The sequence below is a fragment of the Bos javanicus genome, chromosome 5 (genome assembly GCF_032452875.1).
Source record: "Bos javanicus breed banteng chromosome 5, ARS-OSU_banteng_1.0, whole genome shotgun sequence".
Taxonomy (NCBI): Eukaryota; Metazoa; Chordata; class Mammalia; order Artiodactyla; family Bovidae; genus Bos; species Bos javanicus.
The window spans coordinates 32,663,002-32,689,218 of record NC_083872.1 but is presented as its reverse complement, the minus strand read 5'-3'; the positions used below and the strand labels follow the sequence as shown (position 1 = coordinate 32,689,218).

At 39.3% G+C, this 26,217-nt stretch overlaps 2 protein-coding genes across 6 annotated transcripts in view; one reads left to right on the top strand and one right to left on the bottom strand.

The window, feature by feature from the left end:
• The window catches only part of SENP1 (SUMO specific peptidase 1), a 52,761-nt gene extending 38,266 nt beyond the window's left edge, over positions 1–14,495 (bottom strand). Inside the window, exons 1-6 of one of the 5 annotated variants that reach the window (XM_061416310.1) lie at positions 13,927–14,495; positions 9,853–9,900; positions 7,811–7,941; positions 6,363–6,447; positions 5,482–5,517; positions 1,114–1,273 (exon numbers count right to left, since the gene is read on the bottom strand). In XM_061416310.1, coding sequence (XP_061272294.1) covers positions 1,114–1,273; positions 5,482–5,517; positions 6,363–6,447; positions 7,811–7,941; positions 9,853–9,856 — 416 coding nt within the window. In that variant the 5' untranslated portion in view covers positions 9,857–9,900; positions 13,927–14,495. The other 4 variants (XM_061416311.1, XM_061416312.1, XM_061416313.1 and 1 more) reach the window with 4 other exon arrangements.
• A 716-nt stretch (positions 14,496–15,211) lies between these two features.
• The window catches only part of PFKM (phosphofructokinase, muscle), a 43,333-nt gene continuing 32,327 nt past the window's right edge, over positions 15,212–26,217 (top strand). The window contains exons 1-2 of the mRNA XM_061416308.1: positions 15,212–15,308; positions 16,194–16,316. Of these exons, the coding sequence (XP_061272292.1) occupies positions 15,227–15,308; positions 16,194–16,316 (205 nt within the window). The 5' untranslated portion in view covers positions 15,212–15,226. The remainder of the gene's footprint in view (positions 15,309–16,193; positions 16,317–26,217) is intronic.

Here is a 26,217-nt window from a genome sequence, read left to right as displayed (position 1 = left end):
ATACATTCTATAGTATTACATAGCATACATATCATTCGATATATATAAGTAAGAGAGAGTGAAAGAGAAATGAACACAGGAAAAGATTTGGAAGCAAACACAAGAAGAGGAAGGGAGTAAGACTGTGAGTAGGAGTCAAGGGATTTTTGGCTTTATTGGCAATGTTTTAATTTTTACAATGCAACTGTATTAATGAATTTTTTTATATTAATGAATTCTTTTATAATTTTTTTAAATATTAAGAAGTAGGGAAGACAATTCCTAGGGGTACATGTTTCCAGAGGTCATGTGCTAATAATCATAAAATAAAAATTATCTGGTTGGTTTCAACCAACACCAGAAAGCTTAGCTTTGACTAAGCAAAAAACTAAATGACCATACATGTCTAAAATCTATCACCAGAGTAATATTTAAAAATCATAAATACCATATAAAAAATTTACTAACATAAAGTATTTGAGGGGAAAGTTTCTAAGCCAAACTTCATCTGCCTTTAATAATCAGAATAAATTTGGTGAGGGAATAAGCAGGGCTTATAAGTTAGGCTAACTACGATGAAGTTCTTTATGCATCTATTATCTAATAGAAATAGTGGACCCAAGTAAAAGGCTGCTTTGGATGAAGTCAGGTCTCTGCTCATGTCAAAAGTCTGCAAAATGTGGTTTCTTTGCCATTAAAGTTGCAGAAATTGATCCATTTTCACTTTGGCTGTCATCAAAATTCAGCACCAAATAAATTAAAAGTTGAAAGTACAAAATGAATTTGTCCACATCTTTGTACGAGTAGTAAAGAACCCGCTTGCCAATGCAGAAGATGTAGGAGATTCAGGTTCAATCCCTGGGTTGGAAAGATCCTCTGAAGGATGGCATGGCAACCCAGTCCAGAATTCTTGCCTGGCGAATCCCATAGACAGAGAAGCCTGGCAGGCTATAGTTCATAGGGTCGTAAAGAGTCAGACATGATTGAAGTGATTTAGCATGCACACGTATGCACTATGGTTTAAAGTTCAAAAATTGTGTTACTTCTTAAAAGTGCCAAAGTAACAACTGTCCTATGGCCATTTTCCCTTATAATGGAGAAAGGGCTTGTGAACTAAGCAGCCAGAATACTTACCTTGAGGTCTTTCGGGTTTCGAGGTAAAGACTTCGGCTGTTTCTTGATTTTTGTAAAGTTGAACCTGATACCGGAGTGGAATTTCTCCACTGGCCATTTGCACTCTGGCCAAAGGTTCTTAGGTCTCCTGAGCCAATAAAACTGTCTGAGGAAGTGTTGTCTAGAAGAATAAAAGTTTGAATAAATTAAACAAATACCTACAGTGGTTCTCCATATGACTGCAACCATGTCCAATATTGTATTCCAAAGTAATGTGGCATATCACCATGTCTCTCATGGAAGAAAGATACCAGTCTCAACTGCCAGCAAAGTCTGCAGTAAGGGAACTTCTACAAACTATAAGTGATTCAGCCATACTAACCTGAAAATTGATGAAGGAGCTGAATCCTGCCACAGCCATGTGCCTTATCTGCATCAATGTGACTCCGTGGTGTCCACCAAAAGTCAACATTTTACCCCAACTATATCTTGCAAGCACTCCCAGGCCTGGGCCTGAAAGAAGGTAGGCCAGACCAGTAAGAAAGCAGGTGGAGGGCCAAGGAGAATTGTAATTCAAATGAACAACAGTTATTGCTTAATAAGCAGCTGGTGTCACTCTGTTTTTAATTACCGTGTTCACAACTCAGGGGCTCTGTCTAAGAGCAGAGATAACCTAATTGCTGCTTATTCTGGCCGGCTTATGGCAGGAATGACCCATCATGTGCATCTGGTTCTGGTATGATAACGTCAGTCATTGAATGTTATGATCAAACATATCAATACTCCGATACTTGTTACTGCAGTCAGACTAAGTGAGGATTACTTATTATTTCAGTTTTATGACTTGTGGCTTACAAACTGGGGTGATAAAAATCTTTCAGTTTCAGCTAGGAGTAGGATAATTTTTATATTCTCCTCTGTCCATCAGCAGGATGGGACAATTTAAAACAACACCTTCAAAATAAGTTCAGATGTTAGCCTATGTGACTGAGGAGCACCAGTGGAAAGATGAAAATGTTAATTCTCTACTTTCAGAATTTTTGTCTAATGCCCACATCACTTTGAAGATCCTCTTTCAAAGCATATTACTATAGAATTTTGCACAATATTATGTATTTGCTGTTTAAATTACTTAATGTAGCTTTTGATACTCTTATCTAAAAAGTAAGGCAACTGACAAAAATACTAGTTTTGTATTGTGGATTTTTTTGATCAGGATTATCAGAATTTAGGGTAAATAAGAGAAATAAAAGAAATAGTCAAGGGTGGTATTAAGTACCACCATTACAGTACCAGTGTATGACATAATGTAATAATTAAATTTATTTTCATAATGAATTACAACTTTTTTCCTCTGCAGCCAACAACTATGCTTGCCTTGACATCTATTACTATTACTGTAAAAATAGAGACATGAGGCTAATGAAAATGAGTTTCATTAAAGGACCAGAAAATCATTATCTTTAAGCAAAGTAATAATGATAGAAATCTGTTTCTCATACTTTTTGCTAAAATTTGATTAGGGAATGATCTAACTTGAGCTGTCTACTTGAGGAATAAGTCTACTAAAAAATGCAAATTTGAGACTAAGGATAAACCAGAGTAGCCTCTTTGATGGTATCTGACAGATGTCACAGGTTTTTTTGGCTTTAAAATTAAAAGGAAAAAGCACAGGATCAAGCAATCTATTTCACCAAAATCACTCAGTGATATTACTGAACAATGCTCTACTGCTGATGTGATCAAGCAAAGCTACAGAGGGACCACCAACAGGAGGCTGCACTCTCTTTTAGTATTGTCATCATTAAGAAGTCAGATTGCAAATGCCATAAATAAGATTACCTATGTATGTGTGTACACACACATTATTATAGGGGAATACACCAAAATTTTAATTTGGTGATGGAATTACAGGTATTTTTCTACTTTTCTATACACATTTTCAATAGAGACAGGCAATATTTTTATGGACACAGTGAAATTTCACATTAAAAAAAAGTGTGTCAGGCAATCACTTACTATGAAAGTAACCATCAGTTGCTCCTGTTAAGTTTCAGGTTTATTTAGTTCTTATGAATACAGGATGCTTCAATTCATCTTACCTACTAAATGTCAGTTTGGCAACCTAATTTAACATATTTTACAAAGATAAGACATTGATAATGATTCTAAGCATGAGCAAAATCATTTCTTTTCATCTTAAGCTACTTTTATTTAAGGTTTAGAATGTTTTAAATTTTTTTCCAATTGTGCTCTTAATAAAATCAAGAGGTCTTGAAGTCTGGTCAATAATAAGTTATTAAAGTGAAAATGATACATTTCTGCTTTCTAAATTTTTCTTTTAAAATCAGCTTTTAAAAAAAAATCAGCATTTTACATGGTCTGATCTTGGAAATATTTTAAAAGCTTGATACAGAGAGGCAGATCCAGTAAAGTGTAAATGGGAAGCTGTAGACTCTAGATTCTAGTTTGAGGCTTTCCTGTGTTTGTTTTCACCTTAGTGGAGGAGCAGATGATAAGAGAGGAGACAAAATCCAATATGGTCATGATGAGGAGACTAAGGCAAGTAAACTGAGGACCCATGTCTCGCCCAATCAAATCAAGGTGAATGATCACAGAAATTAACGTGAAAATTATCAGAAAAGAAAAGGAGATAGCAGAAGCAATATTCTACAGGACTTGCAATAAACAAGAATGGGTGTAGCAAGGCAACAAAGTAAAAAAAAAAAAAAAGTACACAGTAAAAAGATTTGAATTACAGTTTTCAGTATTCAAAAAAAAGGATACAGATCTTTGGCATTCACAGATTTAAATTTCTAATTGTCAGAGAGCAACCTTAGCGGTCTGTGAAACACCATAAATTTGTTTGGTCACAGACTAGATTATATTTGGCAGAGGCATAAATCTGAATCCTCTGCTTCAGGTTTTAATTTAGAAAATGGATGTAATGGCTCAGCATCTCCACTTAATATGGTTTTATTACTCATTGTTGATATTCTCTAGTCATCATCACATTTAAAGTAACTGTTACAAATTTTTTTCTTTTCCTCAAAGAAAAAAAAAATGGCCTTTCAAGTGAGAGACAAAAACTCTGACATAAAATTTTGATACAGGGATCAACTTGTGGTATGAGGACAAACAGAAAAATAACCCTCAAGAATCATGTAACTGTGTACAAAGCCAGCAATTTGTTAAATACCACCACAGTCAAGAATATAGGGACCTGAGATGATCTCAGAAATATCCTTTGTGAATATCAAGGGTCTACCGAAATTTAAAAGAAAAAAGCTAAAAACAAATGTTTTTAAGTTATGTATTTATAATAGCTAAAAACAATGAAGGTGAAGGGGACCTAAACCATAAAGAAAATAAAGGAAATGAAGATATATGCCCATTATCCTAAATCACAGCCCCTTGGATTCAGTTGTATTTCTACATTAAAAAATTTTTTTGAAATTTTACAAAGATAATCTGGCATATATTATGTAGTGCTTCTAAGTGTAACCTGAAGCAGCACCTTGTTATTAAACACATTGATATATCTATAGTGAAATTTATAAATATTCGTATTTACAGAGATTTTTTAAAAAGCAAAACATAAATAGTTAAATATCAATTCATGTAGTTCTTTGCCAAGAAAAGAATACAGCTCAGTCTTGATGTCAAACAAATTACGATAAAAATTTTTGGTTTTCAGAGGCTTTTGAATTTTGGGATTGGACATAAAGGACTGTGAATGTGTATATAAATCCCATGGGTTATTAGAAATCAACAGAAAAAGGTAAATATGAAGAGTAATAGGTAAGCAGAATACTTTTTTTTAAAAACTAGGTTAACAAAAGATGGTATGTTTTGAATCATACGATGTGTACATGGATATATACTGACAAAAAAACAGAAATGACCACAGAATTAAGTAAGAGTTGAGTTAGCCAGGAGATAGTGAATATAATTTGAGTATAATTTTCTATATATGATTGTTTATTATTAAATGTAATTAATATTAAAGGAAATTACTTTAAACTGAAACCAAATATTCTGTCCAATGGTAAACCAGCAAACAAAATTACAAGCATATATAGCTTGAGTTCAAATGAAAATATTAATGATCTGATTTCATTATCCACTCAACTGTCCTATTTGTAGTATTAATACTAATGACCTATGAAGCCAGATTTCAGGCTCTCTGCTTATCAGAAAGAACTTTTCAACAACAATGATGGCAGAGTTACTTTCTGAAAAAATTAACTGATTTTTCTATACAATTAAGCACATACTATGTGGAGACCATTTCCCACCCTGGGAGAGGAAATCCAGTGCCCAAGGTAAAGAACCACCCACTAAACGATATTTAAATATAATATAAATCTCAAAGAACATCATACTAACGTCTTTTTAGGGGAGGAGATCTCATCTTGCTGAATCCTGAGGAAGCCAAATAACAATAATTATTATTTGCATTTCATATTTATTATCTCAATTTATCCTTATAAAAATCCCACTGAAACAAGTTCAATGGTATGGCTAATATTCCCATACTTGTGGTCAGGTGAGGAGATGAAAGCATGAGGAGTGAAAAACTTTGGAAGACCACTACAATCTTCCTGGGTCATGCTGCCAGGAGGCTAACCAATAAAAAAACTCTTAAGTTTCCCCAAGACAGAGCCAGATCATTGCAAATCCAAACCTTAAGAAGGGGGCAGATGAAAAGTAAGGCAGGCCAGGGGCCAGGAGTAGCCTAGAGAATGCTGATTTCTGTTATGGATCAAAGTTGAAAAGGCAAGCCCTTGAATATGCAAGCATGGCTGTGGCAGGTGCTAGACAGAAACACGTAGTGAACATTTCCTGCCCTAAAGGAGGGACAAGCTTGGGTAGAAATAAGTTTTCAGAATTTATGGTTTTAAGCCAAATACAAATAGGCTAGCTCTGTGCTTTAAATCAGTACAAAACAAGTATCCTTCACATTACATACACATATCTTAAAAAAAAAAACCAAAACCAGAGTTGTACTGCTTTTTACAATGGCATAATAAGCAAGTAGGAGAACTGATTCCAAAAAAAATACTTTCTCTTTAAAAAATGTTCGGTTGAGACTAGATTAGTGAAGTATTATAGCAACCACAAATAGCTTACTAAAATGATGTTTTAGTGGAAAAAATACCATTTTGCTTTTGACAATGTTTTCACTTTTAGAGACAGTAAACACAAACGATCTGCTAAGAAGAAGACTGAAAGGTAGGAATGCCTTGACTTCAAGTAATGTGTCATACCTGAAAAATAGTTTGGACTATAAGCTGCACTTCTTGTAGAACAAGTGTAAGACCGGTCCAAATTTCCTCGCCTGGAAGGTAAAATCTAAACAAAACAAAAGATTTTTAAGCCATATTTTTTAACAATAAAATGCAATAAAGATTGACACTAGGAAAAACACACAATTAGACAAGATTATGACACATTTCAGAACAATCAAATATATGTATATATATAATAAACTGCATGCTAGTAAGAAAGGAAGACACATAGACAATCTGATGAAATGACTAAGGCTTCAAGGGGAAAAAACGGGAAAATATTTGTTAAACAACTTAGTTCATAGAATGCTCATTACAAGGTAATATGTATCTAGTATATCCTATTCTCAAAGCCAGCTGTATCACACAACAAAGCAGCTGACAAAATCAACCTGGTTTTGATTCTTTTGATAACAGGACAGTTCTTAATCAGGGGTGCTCCTGTACCCTAGTACAAATCTATAAATGTGGAGATATGTATTCAGTTATCAAAATGATTAATGGGGTCAGATGCTACAGGTATTAAGTGCCCAGGGGTTTGGGATGCTAAACATTCTGAACACAGCAAAGCTGTGTTCCTAATGGCTTCCTACTGAGAAAGATTGCTTTATTAACAGTGATCCTCAAATCTTAATGTGTATATAGATCAGCTGGAGACTTTTTAAACTATAGATTGTGATTCAGTAGGTATGGAATAAAGCTTGAGATTCTGTATTTCTCATAAGCTCTCAGATGATGCTGATGCTCCTGATCCCTGAGAAACTAAGCTTTATAGAACAGAGAAATCTGAGAGCTGTTGTATATTTTCAACTTCCTCCCATTTAACGCTCAGCGATTTTAAGACATCAGTTTAAAAGATCACTGATCTGTGTATTGATAAATAAAATATTGAGGAATAAAGAGTTTTCTAAAAGGTACCATTCTCCAAGAATTCATACATAGCCTGGTTCTTATCTTAACTTTAACATATCAAACAAAATTCCAAATACTAGTATGCAAAAGTTTCTCAGTCGTGTCCAACTTTTTGTGACCCCATGGACCATACAGTCCATGGAATTCTCCAGACCAGAATACTGGAGTTGGTAGCCTTTCCCTTCTTCAGGGGATGTTCCCAACCCAGGGATCAAACCCAGGTCTCCCGCATTGCAGGCGGATTCTTTACCAGCTGAGCCACCAGGGAAGCCCAAGAATACTGGAGTGGGTAGCCTATCCCTTCTCCAGCAGATCTTCCCAACCCAGGAATCAAACCAGGGTCTCCTGCATTGCAGGCAGATTTTTTACCAGCTGAGCAACCAGAGAAACACTAGTTACCGATTCTAAAAAGTTTACATATTTGCCTGTGTTTTCAAGTGTGGCATTTAAACCCTATCAGATGAAAACTTAAGCCTAAATAATACATTAATTAAGGAAAGAAAATTATTACTAACCTGATGGTCAGAAAGTGAAAGCTGGTCCTCTGAAAAACCTGTTTGTGACAGGAGATGGGTTTTGAATATGGAGTTGTGGTTCACTAAGGTTACTTCTCCAGCATCCATCCTCATCCTATCAGCAATATCATCTGGGGAGAGTCCAGATTAGTTCAAGTCACATAATGCTTCAATATTTATTTTTCCATGAACCAATCTTTTCACCTAATAAAAATGAATTCTCCCAAACACCTCTACAATCAAATAAAACCTCTCTCCTTCACAACTATTGGCAATCTCAAAATGTCCCTGTCAAAAAAAAAAGAGGCCCACGTGCAGAAATTGGTTAATTTGGAATTGAGATCATCTACTAAACAGTTCAAGACTTGTACAAGAATAAAAATAGCTTAATTCAAAGTTTTAAAAACAATGAAATCTTCCCAAAAGAAAATTTTGATTTTTTTAACTGTAGAAAAAATTTTAAATATTAAAAAAATAGGGAAAAATTTTACCATTCAAAACAAATACTCTTAACCCAGTTTATTTCCTATTTCAACTCAAAAAGGTACTGTAAAATTTAATCCATGTGAAAATTTTTTCTGCAAAAAGCATAATTTATTCATATAGCTCTTAATAGACATCAGCTCAATTACTGTAATACTGTGGCAGAACCTTACTTTTATAACCATTTTTGAGGGGTTTATTACTATAAAAGAGCTAGAACAGAAAAAAATGAGAGGAAGGGAATTCAGTGATTCACACTGTTAACAGCAATGAGAGAAAAGGGAAACAAATGACCAGGAGAAAGAAGAGAGACTGAGCAAAAGGAGAAAACAGTAGAGAGAAGACTAATGTGGACTTTAAAGAAACACATGTGACGTTATAAGACCTAACTGTACAGGTTTTCCACCCTATTCTTAAACTGACTACTAGTCTTGACCTTATTTATATTGGTCTCATTACAGACATAAACTACTATGAACAAAGGGAAATGTTTCAATCACAATTACTTCTCAATGCTACTAGCTAAATGAAATTAAAATTTTACCTTTATCAAATTATTTATCATATAATAAGCAGTATGAAGTGAAGTGAAAGTCACTTAGTTGTGTCCAACTCTTTGGGACCCCAAGGACTATATAGTCCATGGAATTCTCTAGGTCAGAATACTGGAGTGGGTAGCCTTTCCCTTTTACAGGGGATCTTCCCAACCCAAGGATCAAACCCAGGTCTCCTGCAATGCAGGCAGATTCTTTATCAGTTGAACCACAAAGGAAGCCCAAGAATACTGGAGTGGGTAGCCTATCCCTTCTCCAGCAGATCTTCCCAACCCAGGAATAGAACCGGAGTCTCTTGGACTACAGGCGGATTCTTTACCAACTGAGTTATCAGGGAAGCCCGTAACACACAGTATAACACAATATTAAAGAACCAGTCTGCCTGAGCTTAAATCCTGGCTTCACTAATTATAGTTGTGTGATCCTAGGCATGTTTCTTAAATCTCTGTGTCTTAGATAATAACAGCAGCTACTAGATGCTACTGCTCTTTAGTGGCTAAGTCGTTTCTGACTCTGTGACCCCATGGACTGTAGCCCACCAGGCTCCTCTATTCATGGGATTTCCCAGGCAAGAATACTAGAGTGGATTGCCATTTCCTTCTCCAGGGGATCTTCCTGATCCAGGGATCTAACCCTTGTCTCCTGCATTGGCAGATGGATTTCTTTACCACTGAGTCACCAGTGAAGCCCACCTACTAGATACTATTAAGTATTTTAAGTACTTAAAAGGCCTTGCACATAGTAATACTTGGTAATATGTATTTGGCTTTTTAATACAATGAATGAGAAAATGCTTTAAAATGTTACTATAAAGAACAGCCCGACCAAAAGAAAATTGTTTGATATACTGTATTATATAATTAGGACGAGATCTCCTTTAAAATTATTATTAACACAAAAATCCAAATATTGAAAATATTATTAAGCATAGATGCAAATATTCTTTCATTCCAGCCTAACTAATTAGAGTAAAAGGACTGAACACTACTTCATAATCAGTCTTACCCATGTCAGGTGTTTTCACATCACTGACTTCAGCAAAGATACAAAGCCCTATAAAAGAAGACAGAAAACAGAAAGATTACATTCTGAAACAGCTCTTTCATATAATTATAGAACATGAAGCCACTCAGAAGTGGTGCTTTTATTCTTAGTGAAGGAAAAAATAAGATGGTAAGGCAAGTTGATGGGAAGAGAATGGAAACTAAAACTAGCCTAAGGTAGTTCCAAACATTTCAAACATAGTTTGAAACATAGTTCCAAACATAGCAACCTGTGCTATACTAAAGAGCGATTATGGGCTACCCACAGAATACTACAGCACAAAGCGGGTCAGGAGAGCCAACACTGGAGGTTAATTTGCATAGGATCATAAAGTTAGTGACAGCACTGAAATTACAACCTAAACGTTCTTCCCAATCCATTGCTCTATCACCTCATGCTAAACCATTTTATAAACAAGTAACAGATCTTACAGCAGTCCTATTAACACTTCTCTTCCCCATGTCTTACAGGCCAAACAAAAAGCAATAAGACATTCTGAGGACAATCAAAGAACTCATCACAATTGTATTAAATACCCCCCCATCATTAATCAAATGGTTACAAATCAAAGCCCTTTTGCCTATATGAAATTTTCTCCTCGATATGTCTAATTTGCCCAGAAAAAGAAGTTAAAAGCCTAGCTGGTGGAACTAGCACATCCTTGGACCAAGGCTTCTTGGAAGATTTACAAGGAGATGACTAGGGGTGGTACACTTATTTATTCATAATCTTATCACATATTTTTTAAAAGACTGAGCACTTCACCAGCCACATAGCACTATCAGAGCTTCAACCAAAGAGACTGAATGACAATACCAGGAACCCTTTATGGTCCCAACACTGAAGTGCACACGTTAAGGAAGGCTGCTTGAGCTTTTCTTGGCATAGGTATAGACTAACTAATTATCTGATTACCTAGTCTTGCCAGGGGAGTTTCCCAAAGAATTTAAGTCTTAGATTAAGGCTTCAAATATATTTCCAAATGCTCAACTTACTATAAGGTTTCTATCTGGTAATTCTCCAGATTATTCTTTTCCCTTCTTTCTTTTTTAATAAAGCCAAATTCCCTGGGTCCCCTATTAAGGGGAAAAAAATCCTATCAACCAATAAACTAGCAGTGACTTTCTCACATTTCACTCTTTCAAGCCATTCCGTAATTGTGACCACTAGTCTTTTTTGGGAAAAAAAAAACAAAAACACAAAACCCATAAAGCTGTATTTTCAATATTTATCGTATTTAAAGTTTCAAAACACACCTGTTTGGCTTGGGTGGGAAGGGGTGAGGGGACATTTATTTCAGGGTTAGTTTTAAAATATTTCCTCATTTTCTACTGTCTAATCATTTCAGCACTTCCAAATATCTCTAGGACACTCTGCCTCTCTTTTCTTCCTGTCCACCAGTTGCCCCCAGTTCTGAGGGCCCACAGGTCAGGAGTTACCGCTAATCTTTTTGTTATATTAAAAGGAATGCCAATTTAAAAGCCTGGTGCCCATTAGAACAATCCCATGTTAACTTCCTTTGCACTGGTGAGATGGAGGTGAAAGGGAAGCAAGCAAGAAATCAAAGAACATTGGAAATTATGTCCAGAGAGGTTTAGTAACTTGCCTGAAATCACAAAGATGGGACAAAGGAAAGACAAAAATCCAGGCATCCTCACTTATAAGCAGATGCTCTTTCAACAAACATCACAATATTTCACATCCTTCAACATATCCTTATTGAAGGATTCATACACTTTGGCAAGATAAAGGTAATCCCTAGCTAAATCTGGGGAATCCACACTTTTTTAATGCTGCTGCTACTATTTGGTCACCAAGTCCTGACTCTTTCGACCCTGCAGATTGTAGCCCACCAGGCTCCTCTGTCCATGGCATTTCCCAGGCACGTCCAGCTTCTTTGGTGTACTTATGCTACTTTCTTTTTGCCACTGTGCAAATATAATGGGAGAAAGGATATTTTACCCCAAGATCCAACATGAAATGTGGTCCCTGGAAGTTCTGATGCCACCAAATTCTTTCAAGCATGAGAAATTTTTCCTTCTAAGAGTATTCTAGTACTTAATTTTCTACTTCACATCAGTCATTTAATTAACGAAAAAAAATATAATTACAGGTATTCAGTTGAGTCAGATAAGTGGCTGAGCACAAGATAACAAAAAATCTGAAAGAAAAAAATATGATGGCAAAGTCCTGACAATAACAAAACGTAATGAGTATAGTAAGACATACATGCAAAGAGGTGATTATAAAAGTGAACGTTTAGAGCTACCATGAAGCTATTTGAAAGTATATACTGAGGAGAGGCCCTATACAATTAGCTTTTTGCAGGACCGAGATGTAGTAAGAATAATTTCTGATATGACAAGGGTGTGGAAGTGATCATGTGAATCATCCTATTACAAACTCTGGAAAATTATGTATATGAAACAGTCTGCACTATATCATTATGCAATTTTTGGTTGTCTTTCATATTTCAAAAGGCATCACTCAAATTAGACTCTAACACCTTAAAATCCTTAAAAAAAGGATTCACTTTCTTTCACACAAACAAACATTTACTGTGCACCAATAACACAGAGTGGACTGGGGATACAAGGATGAGTATGAACTGGTCCCTGCTGCTGAGAATCTCACTGTCAGAGGGAGGAAACCAGATTCATCAACAGATACTTAAAACAAGATAATAAAGCTGGTGCAACTGGTAGAAGGTGTAGGAGTCAGGTATAGAAAAGGAAAAGACTTCCAAAGCAGTAGTCAAGAATTACATCACCTTAGCTTGAGGTAGAAGAACCTGTTTTTTAATTCATTTGCTGCCTCTAGATCTGTCATCAGATGGGTGATAGGAAGACCATCTTTGCAGCTGGGATAATTAATTGGAATTAAGTAAGAGTGAGTGAGGCTTCTCCACAACAAATGAGACTTCCAACATGAGACTGAAGGAGAAAAGGGAATCTCTAAACTAGCAGGTTAAGGGATCATTCTTAAAGATATGCTTGAAGTTTCACTGTAACTGTAATTTCAAGTTCAGTGTAATCTATCTCTCAACAGGAGCCCTTAACACAAATTATCTTTATAAAGATTTAGGAGATGATACGATCTAAAATCATCCAAAATCATGCACTTGGAAGAAGAACTGTAAGTCAATTAGTTGGGGGCCTCGAAAAGGCATAAATTTCACAAGAATCACCACCACCCCAAACATAAAAAGCAAACAAACGTGAGGTGAAACGACTTTAACAAGGCTGACGAGAAAGTGATAAAGCAGAGAGTTATTGCCAACAAGATAGTGGAAATACTGCAAAGGCACCGATAAACAGAAATCACCAAGCTCGAGAGAAATTGGGTATATATCCAGAGAGATCACGTTATAGGGGACACCAAGAAAGAGACGGTTCAAGGGAATTACCAGGAGGCGATAAGCCAGGTAAGCAAACGGCGGCAGTTTAAGGGGATTTTCATAACCTGGGCAGGAGAGTCCAGACGTTTCTTTCTGGTGGTGGCACTAGCGGTATCACATCTCTGGGAGATACCACAGAGTAAAAGAGTTGGAGAAATGTTTACATGAGACGCAGAAGTAGTCGAGAAATATCTTTCAAGCCTCAAGGAAGGCGGGAGGTGAAGCACGTATAACAGAAAAGCTGAGCTTCCCGATGAAAACAGCTTTCCCCTGAGAGAAGACCTGCTCTGGCGGGAAAGCCCCGAAATCCCAACCGGCCTTTTCCTCACGAGTAGGACTAGGCGCTGAGATGGGGCCGGCCGTGACCGTAGGGAGACGGCCTCTCCTCGACCCCAGAGAAAGAGGCCTCAAGGAACGGCCTCGGGAAAGCTAACTAACGGCCACCCGCCAGATCGCGGCCTCGGACAGCAGGGGGGAGAGGTGGTCCCAGGGGGCGGGGCAGAGGAAAACGCGCACTCCCCACAGCTGTCCCCGCTTCCGTCCAGCCCAGCCTAGGCTGCCGGGCCCGGGCCCGCTCTGCCTCCCGGTCAAGGCTCCCTCCATCCTCACCCCTCCCCCAGCTTCCCGCCGCCACTCACCGAACCGGAACCGGCTGCTATGCGAAGGGGTTTCCGGCCGGGCGCGGAACGCAAAACCCGGGAACCGCCGCGAACCGGAACCGCCTCCACAACACCGGAAGAGCTGTTCCGAGGCTGCGGAGGAGGGGGGGTGGGGCGAGAGGTCAAAGAGCAGAGTTGAGGACCCGCGGAACGCCTGCGCAGTGTGGCGAGGCCTGAGACGCCAAGGGAATCATCTAAGGCTGTAGTCATAATTTCCTCTTTCAGTCTGGGCTTTTTCTCCCTCTCCTTGTCAGAATACTGTTAGTGTGCCCATCGTCCTTCGACTTTCTGTGTTCCCTCGGCCCCCTTACCCGCCGCCTTCTGGTTCCGCTCCGCGATTTCTGCTCACGCTTTGGTTTCCATGGCAGCTTTTCTCTCTGGCCCTTGAACTGCAGGAACCGGTAGCCACCTTGACAGATGTAGACCTGAGCTAAATCTAGCTCTGGCAAGATTCATGTTTTAGCGAGAATCACAAAACGTTAGTGCTTGTAGAGGTTATTGGCCATCATTTAGTCTACGAGTTTCAGAGAAGTGGAATCATTTCCCAAAGTTACGAAGTACATGGCAGATCTGGGACTAGGAAACAAGTTTCTTAACTTGCAGTCCTGTACTCTTTGCAGCCTATCATGCATGATTGGCTATTGGGGAAAAGGTGGGGCGGGGGACAGCTTGGGATTGGCTTAGGCTAGACTCTGGAAAAGTGGAGAAACTTCCAGAACGATGGACGAGTTTGAAACGCTCCTCAGGAGGTGTGAGGAAAGTTATCCGGAGATCCATCCCAGGATTCTGCTCTCTGAAGAACTAGATGACCATGTTGTTGTTCGTGGGACTGAATTGATTAACCTTTATTCTCTATTTTTAAAAGAAAATAATGAGAAGGCATACGTTTGTTCACTTAGACTTGTCACCGAGTCCCCCAGCTTGGTGGGCCTCAGGACCCAGGCCCATCTAGAAGTCTTGGAGAAATGCTTCTGAGTAAGCACTCTAGACCCAGATGACAGCCACAGTCTGAGGTCAGACTTGGCTGAACTGGAGGCCTCCAGCCTTTAGCTCCTCTCAGCTGGTGGAGAAAATACTTGCTGAGTTCAGGATATCTTGCCCTGTCGAATATATAAAAGTACATAGTATGTATCACTTCATATGCTGACATTTTATAGTATCAGGACCTAAGGCCTATTAGTATTGAACATACCTGGTCCATGTCATTTTTGTCCATCTTAATTATTCCATAGATCTGTTGATTTGCATTATATTCTGTCTCTATTTCTAGGAGGCAACCATGCGTAAAGTGGAATTGCATCTGAAATTTTTCATGTGTGTAACTCAGTCTCGCCAGTTAGTCAGGACTCCTCAGAGAACAGGTACCATTGTCTCCTGATCATATTCCAGTAACAGAATGGATTCTCTTGCCAGGAATCTCAGTACAGGATAGGAGACTTACTAGTGGGAGAAGGCAATGGCACCCCACTCCAGTACTCTTGCCTGGAAAATCCCATGGATGGAGGAGCCTGATGGGCTACAGTCCATGGGGTTGCTAAGAGTCAGACGTGACTGAACGACTTCACTTTCACTTTTCACTTTCATGCATTGGAGAAGGAAATGGCAACCTACTCCAGTGTTCTTGCCTTGAGCATCCCAGGGATGGGAGAGCCTGGTGGGCTGCTGTCTATGGGGTCGCACAGAGTCGAATACGACTGAAGCGACTTAGCAGCAGCAGCAGCAGCAGTGCAGAGGCAGTCTTTAGCAGTCAATTGATCTTGTTTATTCCATTCTCACTATGATAAAATGTTTATGACTGAGTCCTGTCTTTTCCCTTCACAAGTGTTAGGTGAGATTTTGGTCTGTTATGCGAGGATAGTCCCCAGGCGGATAAGAAGGACTTGGGAGTTGAGAGAGAACAAGATTTATAGCACATGTGCTGGTAGTAGGTGTATTAAATGTATGAACACTCCACAACCTATAAGATAAATGTAATCCTGAAGGAAAATGGCTTTCTCTTCCACCCCAGTCTTAAAGTTCCTACGTATGTGTTCTGCTTTCACCTCTTTTATGTCACCTCTTTTACCACCTTTTGGAGGTAAGATAATTATTGATAAGAGCCATCACTTCTCTAATTTTTTTCACTGGATTTATGCATAAAATGCCCTGGACAGCTAGCTGAGAGCCATAGAGAAAGTGAAAGAGAATAAAGAGCACTCTCCCCCGAATCCCACCTTGAGGATAACCTAGAAATGTTTTTTTCTCAGCTGAAGAAGCTTCAACTTCCAGCATGCTCATGCAAAAGCCACCATCTAGGACAGATGTCCTGAAGAGTCTAGATACCGTGGATGATCCAGACACTGTGGAAGGCATACCCATTTTTGCAAATGGTGAGGCATGTGGTTAAGCATGGGGGAGGAATGTGGAAAGGGAACATTGGAAAGTGAAAAAATTGTGAATATCATAAATATGGGTAGACACACTAAATTTGAAAAATTAGTTAAGACACAAGAGAGACAATTGTGTAGGGTGGGTGGGGAGTGGAATCTGTGAAACTGTAGAAAGAGGGACAGTTCCCTCTATGAAGAATAGCTTAATTTAATCAATAGTAAGTCATTTGGCTCCCCCGTAACTGTAAGCTGCTAATCTGGTTTATCTTATTATTAGGAACTTTGACATATAAAAATGTGAAAGACATTTAAGAAAAAGATTAAATTAAGGAGTTATTATATCACAAAGTTATTCCAAATATTGTAAAAAATATTCACCTTCAGACTCCATTTAATAACACATTTCTTTTGAATATTTTAAGTAGTGTACAACTCTTAAGCAATTTATATGAAACACATTTCTGAATGTGTTTCTGTGTTTCTTCTTAGCTTAAATATATCTGTAGTGGAGTCAGTTCATTGCAAACATTTATTGAGTTCCCACTATGTGCCCAATAATATACTAGAAGTGATAGAGAGGTTGTAAATGTATATTTTTACGTAAATGACAAGGACTTGACCTTGTCACTCTCTCAGTAGTTTACAGTTTGGAAATGTTTTAGAGATTAATTAGTCTAATTCCTTATATTTTTCAAAAAGAATTCAGGTCTAAAAAGGTTTTCCTCAAGAAGTTAAAAAATTCTTTGGTGTAATCACTACCAGCATCTATGAAATATATAGCAATATTTATTCAATAATTTTTTAGCACTTACTGTTTGAAGTAATTGTATTAATACTAGTCTCAATAGGAGATGAGAAAATGAACTAGATGCTTTCCCTCTCGCCCAGAAACTGATGATCAAGAAGGGAGATAATATGAGACAGTGTGTAACTCAAAGAGCTTGATAACTTTGGTTCAAAATGTTGAATTTCAAAAGAGGATGCCTTGGAGATGTAGACAAGGGAGGGGCCAGCTGACTGCTTTGGCAGAGCTTCACTGAGCTCCAGTATGTTGGCAGGGCACCATGGGGCAGGATCCAGTCCTAGGCTTTGAAATGGCTTACACTGTAACCCAATTCAGTCTCCTCAGTGTTCTGAGAGCTAACCAGACTCACAGGCAAATGGTTTGTATACAATAGTCCCAATTTATTAGGCTACTGGAACAATATGTATCCATATATGGCAACTGTGTGTGGTCTGTGTCCCTTTAATCAGACTTGCATTACCCATACATAAAAAGCTGCTAGGTCAAGACATAAGCCTGGCTGGTGGACTTGTCCTACAGTTTCCTGAATTTGTATAGATTATTTCTTATTTGCCTTCTTCTTCCCTGCTTTTCCTATTCTCATTTTGCTCTATACCTAATACTCACCTCAGACCCCCTTTGCTCTGATGACCCATTTGGACCTGCCTCTGTGGTTTGAACTCAGCATTATCCCCTGGACAATATTTTGCTGTTCAACTTCTGCCTTTGAGCATTGAGGCCTCAGGTAAGAGCTACATTTAACCCTTCCAGCTCTCCCATTAGAGACTGAGAATCAAATATCTTCCCAGTTTGCCCCATTGGGACCTCCATTCCTCCTTTTCTGCCTTTCTCCCTGCCTGCCTCCCTCCTTCATCCCCTGCTTCTTTCCTTCCTTATTCCTTCCCTGCTTTCTTCTTTCCTCTCTACCTCCCTCATTCTGTCCCTCCTTCTTTTTGTTCCTTCCAAAAAAACTTGTTTAGGATATACTATGTCAGGCACTGTACTTGGCACTGGGCATAAAGTAAACAAAGTTAGTACATTGCCTGCCCTCATGAAGTTTTGGGTCTTGTGAGTGTAAGGCAGTAATTACATAATCACACACATGCTTAGATAATTAGAATGATGCTAGTACAGTGAAGGAAAATAATACTCTATAATCAGAGTGCAAAACATGGGATCTAACCTGGCCCAAGAAATCAGAAAGACCCTTTCTTACGAAGACTCGAGAGATGAGTATACATTAGTCAGGGAAAGGGGGAAGAAGAGTTTTTAGAAAAAGGGACTGTAGGCTCTAAAATGAGAAGGAGTTTGGCTCATTGCAGGAGTAGAGAGGCCAGCACAACTTGAGGGAGGGGAGGAGTAGCTGTAGCACCAACTCTGAAAATAGTGGAAGAGCCAAATCGTGCTCTCCTTCTAGGTCTTACCCCTCCAAAGCTATTGGAAGTCACTAAAGAGTGACAGGGTCATATTCATGTTTTAAAACAATAATTATTTTGTGGATGCATTGGAGGGGGCAAGAGTGGCTACCTGCTTTGGTGGGATGGGTAATGTCCCTGTCTTGCTCAGTTCCTCACATCTAGGCGATGCAGCCTTGTAGGGCATGAGTGAGGAAGTCAGCCATCAAATAGCATTGGGGTGAGCCCAGAGCTATTGATGCCCCCAAATCCCCAGACCCTGGCTTGATGTCCCTCTGTGGCTGCTGCTGCCAGCCTGAAAAATTCACAGGGACTCCATTCAGGATGTTTTGCTCCTTCCTTAAGTGAAGCTATATATGGAGGTGCTGTGCTCTGCTCCTCAAGAAAAATGGAATACATTTTGCTTCCAGTTTCACACCAGGCAGGCAGGCAACTCCCTGCCCATCAGTGTAGACAAATCAGCCTATACTATAATGAGGCAGGCTGAATGTGTATGTGTGTGCTTCTGGCCTATAGAGGACTAGTTCTCAACATAAGGAAGTCATTTGATCCTGCATTGGGGCACAGCAAGGGAGTGAGTTTCCTAGGCCCCTGACCTTTGTAAAGAAAGGTGGTTAGTATTCACAGATAGCTGAGGTTGTGGGATGACTACTTCCATGACAAGTATGGAGAGGCAGTAGGCAGCTTGGTGGGCCAGACTACAGTTCAGCAGATCCAACTGCTCACTAGGCCTCAAGCTTAACTCTGAAATAGTGGAGCTGTTTCAAATCATAAAAGATTATGCTGTTAAAGTGCTGCACTTAATATGCCAGCAAATTTGGAAGACTCAGCAGTGGCCACAGGACTGGAAAAGGTCAGTTTTCATTCCAATCCCAAAGAAGGGCAATGCCAAAGGGTGTTCAACATACCGCTCAATTGCACTCATCTCACATGCTAGGAAAGTAATGCTCAAAATTCTCCAAGCTAGGCTTCAACAGTACATAAAGGGTGAACTTCCAGATGTTCAAGCTGAATTTAGAAAAGGCAGAGGAACCAGAGATTAAATTGCCAACATCTGTTGAATCATAGAAAAAGCAAGAGAATTCCTGAAAAACATATGCTTCTGCTTTATTGATTATACCAAAGCCTTTGACTGTGTAGATCACAACACACGGTGGGAAATTCTTAAAGAGATGGGAATACCAGACCACCTTACACCTGAGAAATCTGTATGCGGGTCAAGAAGCAACAGTTAGAACTGGACATGGAACAACGGACTGGTTCCAAATCGGGAAAGGAGTACGTCAAGGCTGTATATTGTCACCCTGCTTGTTTAACTTCTATGCAGAGTACATCATGAGAAATGCTGGACTGGATGAAGCACAAGCTGAAATCAAGATTGCCAGGAGAAATATCAATAATCTTAGATATGCGGATGATACCACCCTTATGGCATAAAGCGAAGAAGGACTGAAGAGCCTCTTGATGAAAGTGAAAGAGGAGAGTGAAAAAGTTGGCTTAAAACTCAACATTCAAAAAACTAAGATCATGACATCCAGTCCCATCACTTCATGGCAAATAGATGGGGAAACAATGGAAACAGTGACAGACTTTATTTTAGGGGGCTCCAAAATCACTGCAGATGGTGACTGCAGGCGTGAAATTAAAAAAGATGCTTGCTCCTTGGAAGAAAAACTGTGACCAACCTAGACAGCATATTAAAAAGCAGAGATATTAGTATGCTGACAAAGGTCCATCTAGTCAAAGCTATGATTTTTCCAGTAGTCACATTAAGATGTGAGAGTTGGACTATGAAGAAGGCTGAGTGCCGAAGAATTGATGCTTTTGAACTGTGGTGTTGGAGAAGACTCTTGAGAGTCCCTTGGACTGCAAGGAGATCCAACCAGTCCATTCTGAAGGAGATCAGCCCTGGGATTTGTTTGGAAGGAATGATGCTAAAGCTGAAACTCCAGTACTTTGGCCACCTCATGCGAAGAGTTGACTCATTGGAAAAGACTGATGCTGGGAGGGATTGGGGGCAAGAGAAGAAGGGGACAACAGAGGACGAGATGGCTGGATGGCATCGCTGACTCGATGGACATGAGTTTGAGTGAACTCCGGGAGTTGGTGATGGACAGGGAGGCCTGGCGTGCTGCGATTCATGGGGTCGCAAAGAATTGGACACGACTGAGCAACTGATCTGATCTGATCAGAGCGCCAAAGAATTGATGCTCTTGAACTGTGGTGTTGGAGAAGACTCTTGAGAGTCCCTTGGACTGCAAGGAGATCCTACCAGTCAATCCTAAAGGAAATCAGTCCTGAATATTCATTGGAGGGATTGATGCTGAAGCGGAAACTCCAATACTTGGGCCATCTGATGCGAAGAACAGACTCATTGGAAAAGACCGTGATGTTGGGAAAGATTGAAGTCAGGAGGAGAAGGGGATGAGAGTATGAGATGGTTGGATGGCGTCACCGATTGGATGGATGTGAGTTTGAGCAAGCTCCGGGAGTTGGTGATGGACAGGGAGGCCTTGCCTGCTACAGTCCATGGGGTCACAAAGAGTCGGACACGACTGAATGACTGAATTGAAGTGAACTGTGCATAAGCCTCTTTTCTGTTCACTGATGGGCAAAAAGCCTTGGTAACCTGTGACTACTGAGCCCACTTCTTACTGGGCTGCAAATGGGGGAGAATGCCAGGAGAGCAGTGTTTCCACCATCTGCCTCTTCTGCCTCTTCCACCATTTGCCTCTTCCACCAGCTCCCCCCACCCCCAACCTAGAAGCATAAGACTTACCTATCATATTCTTTGCTTTGTCTAAGCTATCTGTCACCAACATTGCCTATGCCCCCACCTTCAGTTCCTTTGATAATACACTTGAACCTTGGCAGTTTATGCAGGCCAGGACATGAAGTTACCCCAACACTGTGAGCACAACTGATTTATACAAGTGTTTGCTGCCCACAACCTAAGTTCCTTCCAAACAGGCATACTTGCTTCCTACATCAGAGACAGGATTCTCCACATATAGATGCGATGCTTTCATGATCCCAGAACCTGTATTCTTGCTAAAGGAAAATCATTGGGAGCTCTGCCTCTATCAAGATTACCTTCATCTCAACCTAGTCACCATTCAACATTGACCTCCCAAGGAACAACTCCAGAGAACTTGTGTTTTTTTTGCAAAGCTAAAATTCTCAGAGCTTTTATAGTGTCAACTAAATTGGAAAGATCACTGAGTAGGAAAATAGCCTTACAGATGCTTTTCTTTGAGTCAAATATTCAAGGATACCAGTAGACTCGAGGAACACTTTTGTTCATCTTCCACTGATTAATAGAAATAATTTTATTTATTCTCTTGGAGCACCCTATTCTGAATGGTTCCTTATTAAACTACCTCTCAGTTAACCGTCTCATTTCCCTCTGAGGGAAATGTATTTAAGAGTCTAAAGATATATCCCTTGGACTTGTTAAACTGCTTGGCCTTTCATGTTATGCTCCATGAGGTGTCAGCAGATTTGAAGTAGAAGATTCACACCCAGTATTGTCTTATATAATGATTATTTGTCATCTCTTCCTTGATAACCCTCAAAATTTGCTTCTTTAAGAAAAGAAAAAGTATGTCTGGTTCAAGCTTGAGTCTTCATACCTCAGCTAAAGACTTCATTTACCTCTGTGCTTATCAAGACTTGAAAGTGGTGCTTCAACTGTGGTGGGGGTCATCTTGTTACTGTGACCACTGCTTGAGCTGACTTTCTTGAGAAGTTGATCCTCATTGGCAGAAATGACTGCGTAGGAACCACCCAGGCCTTTGAGACATGCAGCTTTATTCTTCAAGTGTTGGTGTTCCTAGACCTCCACAACTTAGAACAATAGTTCTCAAACTTTATTGCACATCTGAATCACTTGGAGGGATTGTTAAAGTGCAACGGTGTGCCTCAGCCCCAGAGTTTCTCATTCAGTAGATTCCAAGTCGGGCGTAAGAATTTTCATCTCTGACAAGGATCCAGGTGATGCTGAATCTGCTAGACTGGAACCAAGAACCTTTAATTAGTGCACTGGGTCAGAAACTTTAATACTCATTGCTAGTAGAGGCTGCAGTGTGTCCAGCGGTCATCCTATTCCAACTCAAGCTCCAGTGTAGACAGTGGTTTCTTGCTTACACCCAGGATCTGTCCTCAGGGAGCTTCCATTCTAGTGGAGGAAAACAGAGAAATAGCATGTTAGTCAGGTAATAACCAGATGAGACCCAGGGCTTGTGTAGAAGTGAGAGGAACAGGTAGATACTTGTTTTAACCCAGAGAGAGATGTTTCACAGTATGAATCCACCAAATCATAGTAACTCATTTTCAATTCTGGTTCTAGTCCAAAGGACGTCTTGGTGATCCTCTGGTATGATACTCCTAACTTCTTCCAGCCTCTGACCCTTTGCATTTGCTATTCTCCCCCATCCAAACAACAGCATGATTTTCTCTCTCGTTTATTCGGACTTCTTCCTGGAATGTCATTTCAGCAAGATCTTCCCAGAATACCCTACTTAAGATGGCACCCTTGTTGCTCCCCTTCTTTGCCCTGCTTTATTTTTCTTCAAAGCACTTGTCATCACTACTTGACTAATTTGTTCATTATCTGCTTTCCTCCCTATTATGTAGGCTCCATAAGGACAAATGGGATGTGTTTTTCCAATCCTGGATCCCTTTGAGTCTAGAATGGTGTCTAACATGTAATAGGTACTCAATATTTGTTGACTGAGCACATGAAACCTATAGTATGCTATTTCCTGTTCTCCAGGGCTAGAATCACACCCGGATAACTGGCATACCTACTTCTCATTCCTAGATGTCTTGGGATACTGTCACTAGCTATCTTCTCATCACAGTGGTCTAAATATAGATATGTATCCTTTCCATAGTCATGACACCATCCTAGTGGAAGTGAATGGACTCAGGAGTATGCCATACAACATCCTCTTTATTGTCTTTAATCTATACTGGCCTTTAGTAATCAGTGTTCAAGCGATCTGTCCTCAAGAACTGCTCAACTTCCTCGCAGTACTGTCTAATGTTATCCCAGTTTGAAGGGTCCTCTCCAAAGCTGTCTATCTCTTCATTTCCTACCATTACTTAACAGGGTTAATGCATAGAGTATATGAACCAAGGTACTTTAGAATACCTCAGCTGGTTTACTCAAGTGCTCTTCCTGTCTAAGTACTATAGAATTCTCCTTAAACATCTTATACTTCTCTCCCCTAGAATGCCTTCTTTTGTAATAATTATGACTTTTTGCCCCTACTGTTTGCCTGGACTTCATGCCAACACCCCAATAGCTGTCTGATACCCAGAGAGCTCTGAGAAATCTAAGAGGACCTTTTGGATGCCTCCCTGTACTTTGAGGATCTGTGTAAAGAATATGTCTTTGATTGCTTAATAACAAGATATGACATATAAGGGGAGCTCTCATATAAGATAGTTCTCTTTTGTGCACATTAGCTTTACCTGATGTGCTGAAAACAAGAAGACCACCACTAGATAGGACACAGTATAAGAAATAGTAGATTTTAACCACGTGGCATTCTATGTCCAAATGACTTTCTTCTTATGGGTTTACCTCTTATTTTCCCCTTACTCTGTGCCAAGTTCTCTAAAGCCTGAATTCTAGCTACCAATCCGAACAACTGAAAAAAGCTGATTATATTTTGGAAAAAATTCTAGACTTCCAGCAGAACCCTAACTAATTCCTCTCCTTAAGTCATTAGAATGGACATAACCCCCCACCCTTCACCCCTTGAGAAGTTTGTTTGAGAACCCCAGGTTCTTTTTGAGTGCAAACTCAGGAAATTTCAGTGTTCTCTGGAGGAGGGATCCACAGTGTCCTTTCCAGCCGCCTTAAACTATACCAGAAATGAAAATAATCTTATGATGAAAGCAAATTCAGCTACTGGCTTAGTTTAGTCGCTTTGAGATGTGTTTTGGCACCAGCTCTTGTTTGACTGCCTAACATGCTGCTTTGTTTTATGACTCCTGGTCCTTACGCTGCTAAGCTGTGCACTTTATTCCTTACTCTTTCCTTAGGCACCCTAAGGTATGACAATGTTTAGACCCCTTTCTCAAAGTCTTCTTCCTCAGTTACCATATTGTGTTTACCCATAAGCTCCACACACCGGCACCCTGCCCGGAAGGATGCTTCTCAGCCTCGCCATTAGAGGCCTGAGGATTAGGTATAAGATATATAAGTATTTTCAAGAATTTCCCAGATCTCAAAATTCTCTTATGTCATCAGTCTACCATCAAATTATACGTCCAAATTTTGAATCATTAGTCAACCAAAGCTCACTAACATGCCCCTTCCAAGTCGTTAAGGTTCCTGAGAAACTATATTTGAAATTTAAAAGTTGTTTGATAAACAGAAAATTATGAAAAAATAAAATGTGTGGTCTTGGAGTTTAAGATTAAGGAAAATCTATTTATAAGGAGCTATCATGGTTTTATCATATCATCCATCTCTCTAATGCTGGAATATATGTCCTCTGGTGTTCTCTCAAACAGCTTTATTTGGAAATAAATAAATACTACTAGAGTCTTAGTATCCAGGCCCCATTTTTTTTTTTTACTCCATGTGCCCTCAATTAATATATTTTTGTCATAAAAATTTGATATATTACAATTTGTGATGGAATTATTGATTTCTCAATTATCTCCCAGGTCCAGTGAAATATAAACTTCTTTGAACCTTTGATAGTCCCTCTAGATGATAAGCCTCATGAGAGCTTATTATACCTCAGTACCTGGCACAATGACTGGCACATAATGAGTCCTCAATAAATATTTGTTGAGTATATGAATAAATTAATAATAAATTGGGTTTCTCAAAATTCTTATCAGGAAGACATTTATAGCCATTTCTTAACACGATGCATTTCTTCCATTAGCTACTCTCTATATTGTGTTGGCTTTTTACTAATTTAGTGCTCAGAAAGGAACATCTTCAGTTTTGGAGATTGCACTAGGATGACAATAGGCAAGGCCTAGTACTTCTGAGAAAATTCTTTTCTGTGACTCCCACCTCCAGCTGACCTGAAGTTTCCCCAGGTGCCTTTTGAGATGATATTTCTTTGAGTGGTCCTCATGGGGGTGATTGCTCCCTGGACAGAAAAAGGGATCTAAAGGATCAAGTATCTGGGGATAAGGCTAGGAGTAAATGACATTTCCTTGTCTTCACCTAAGTAAGGTAGACTCAGAAATGCAGTGATTCATTAAGAACTCCTATATTAAGATGTAGAAGTTAGTAGTGGGTAGAAAGAGGAAGGGGTGGACTGACTTAAATTTCAGCCTTTATATTCCCTTTTGGAATTAAAAAGCCCAGAATGTATGGGCAACTCTTCCAGCTTCTCCTTTTTCAAATTTTAAATGCAGATTTATCAAGATATAAATTATATATCATAAAATTTATCCATTTAAAATGTGTAATTTGGATTTCTATCTACCAGTTCCCCATTCCAGTCCCCCAGCTCCAGTACAAGGAGCTTGAAAGTCACACTCCATGCTAACAACAAGTAATAGTAAAAAAAAGACTGAAAAGCCAGTAACTCTTCTTGAATCCATAAGAGCGGGGAGGACACGGGGCAAACTGCTAACTCCAAAACTGGAGAGACAAGCAAGTGAATACAGTTCATCACAGCTTCCTGGAACAGAGACCCATGAGTGGAAACCTTGGGAAACA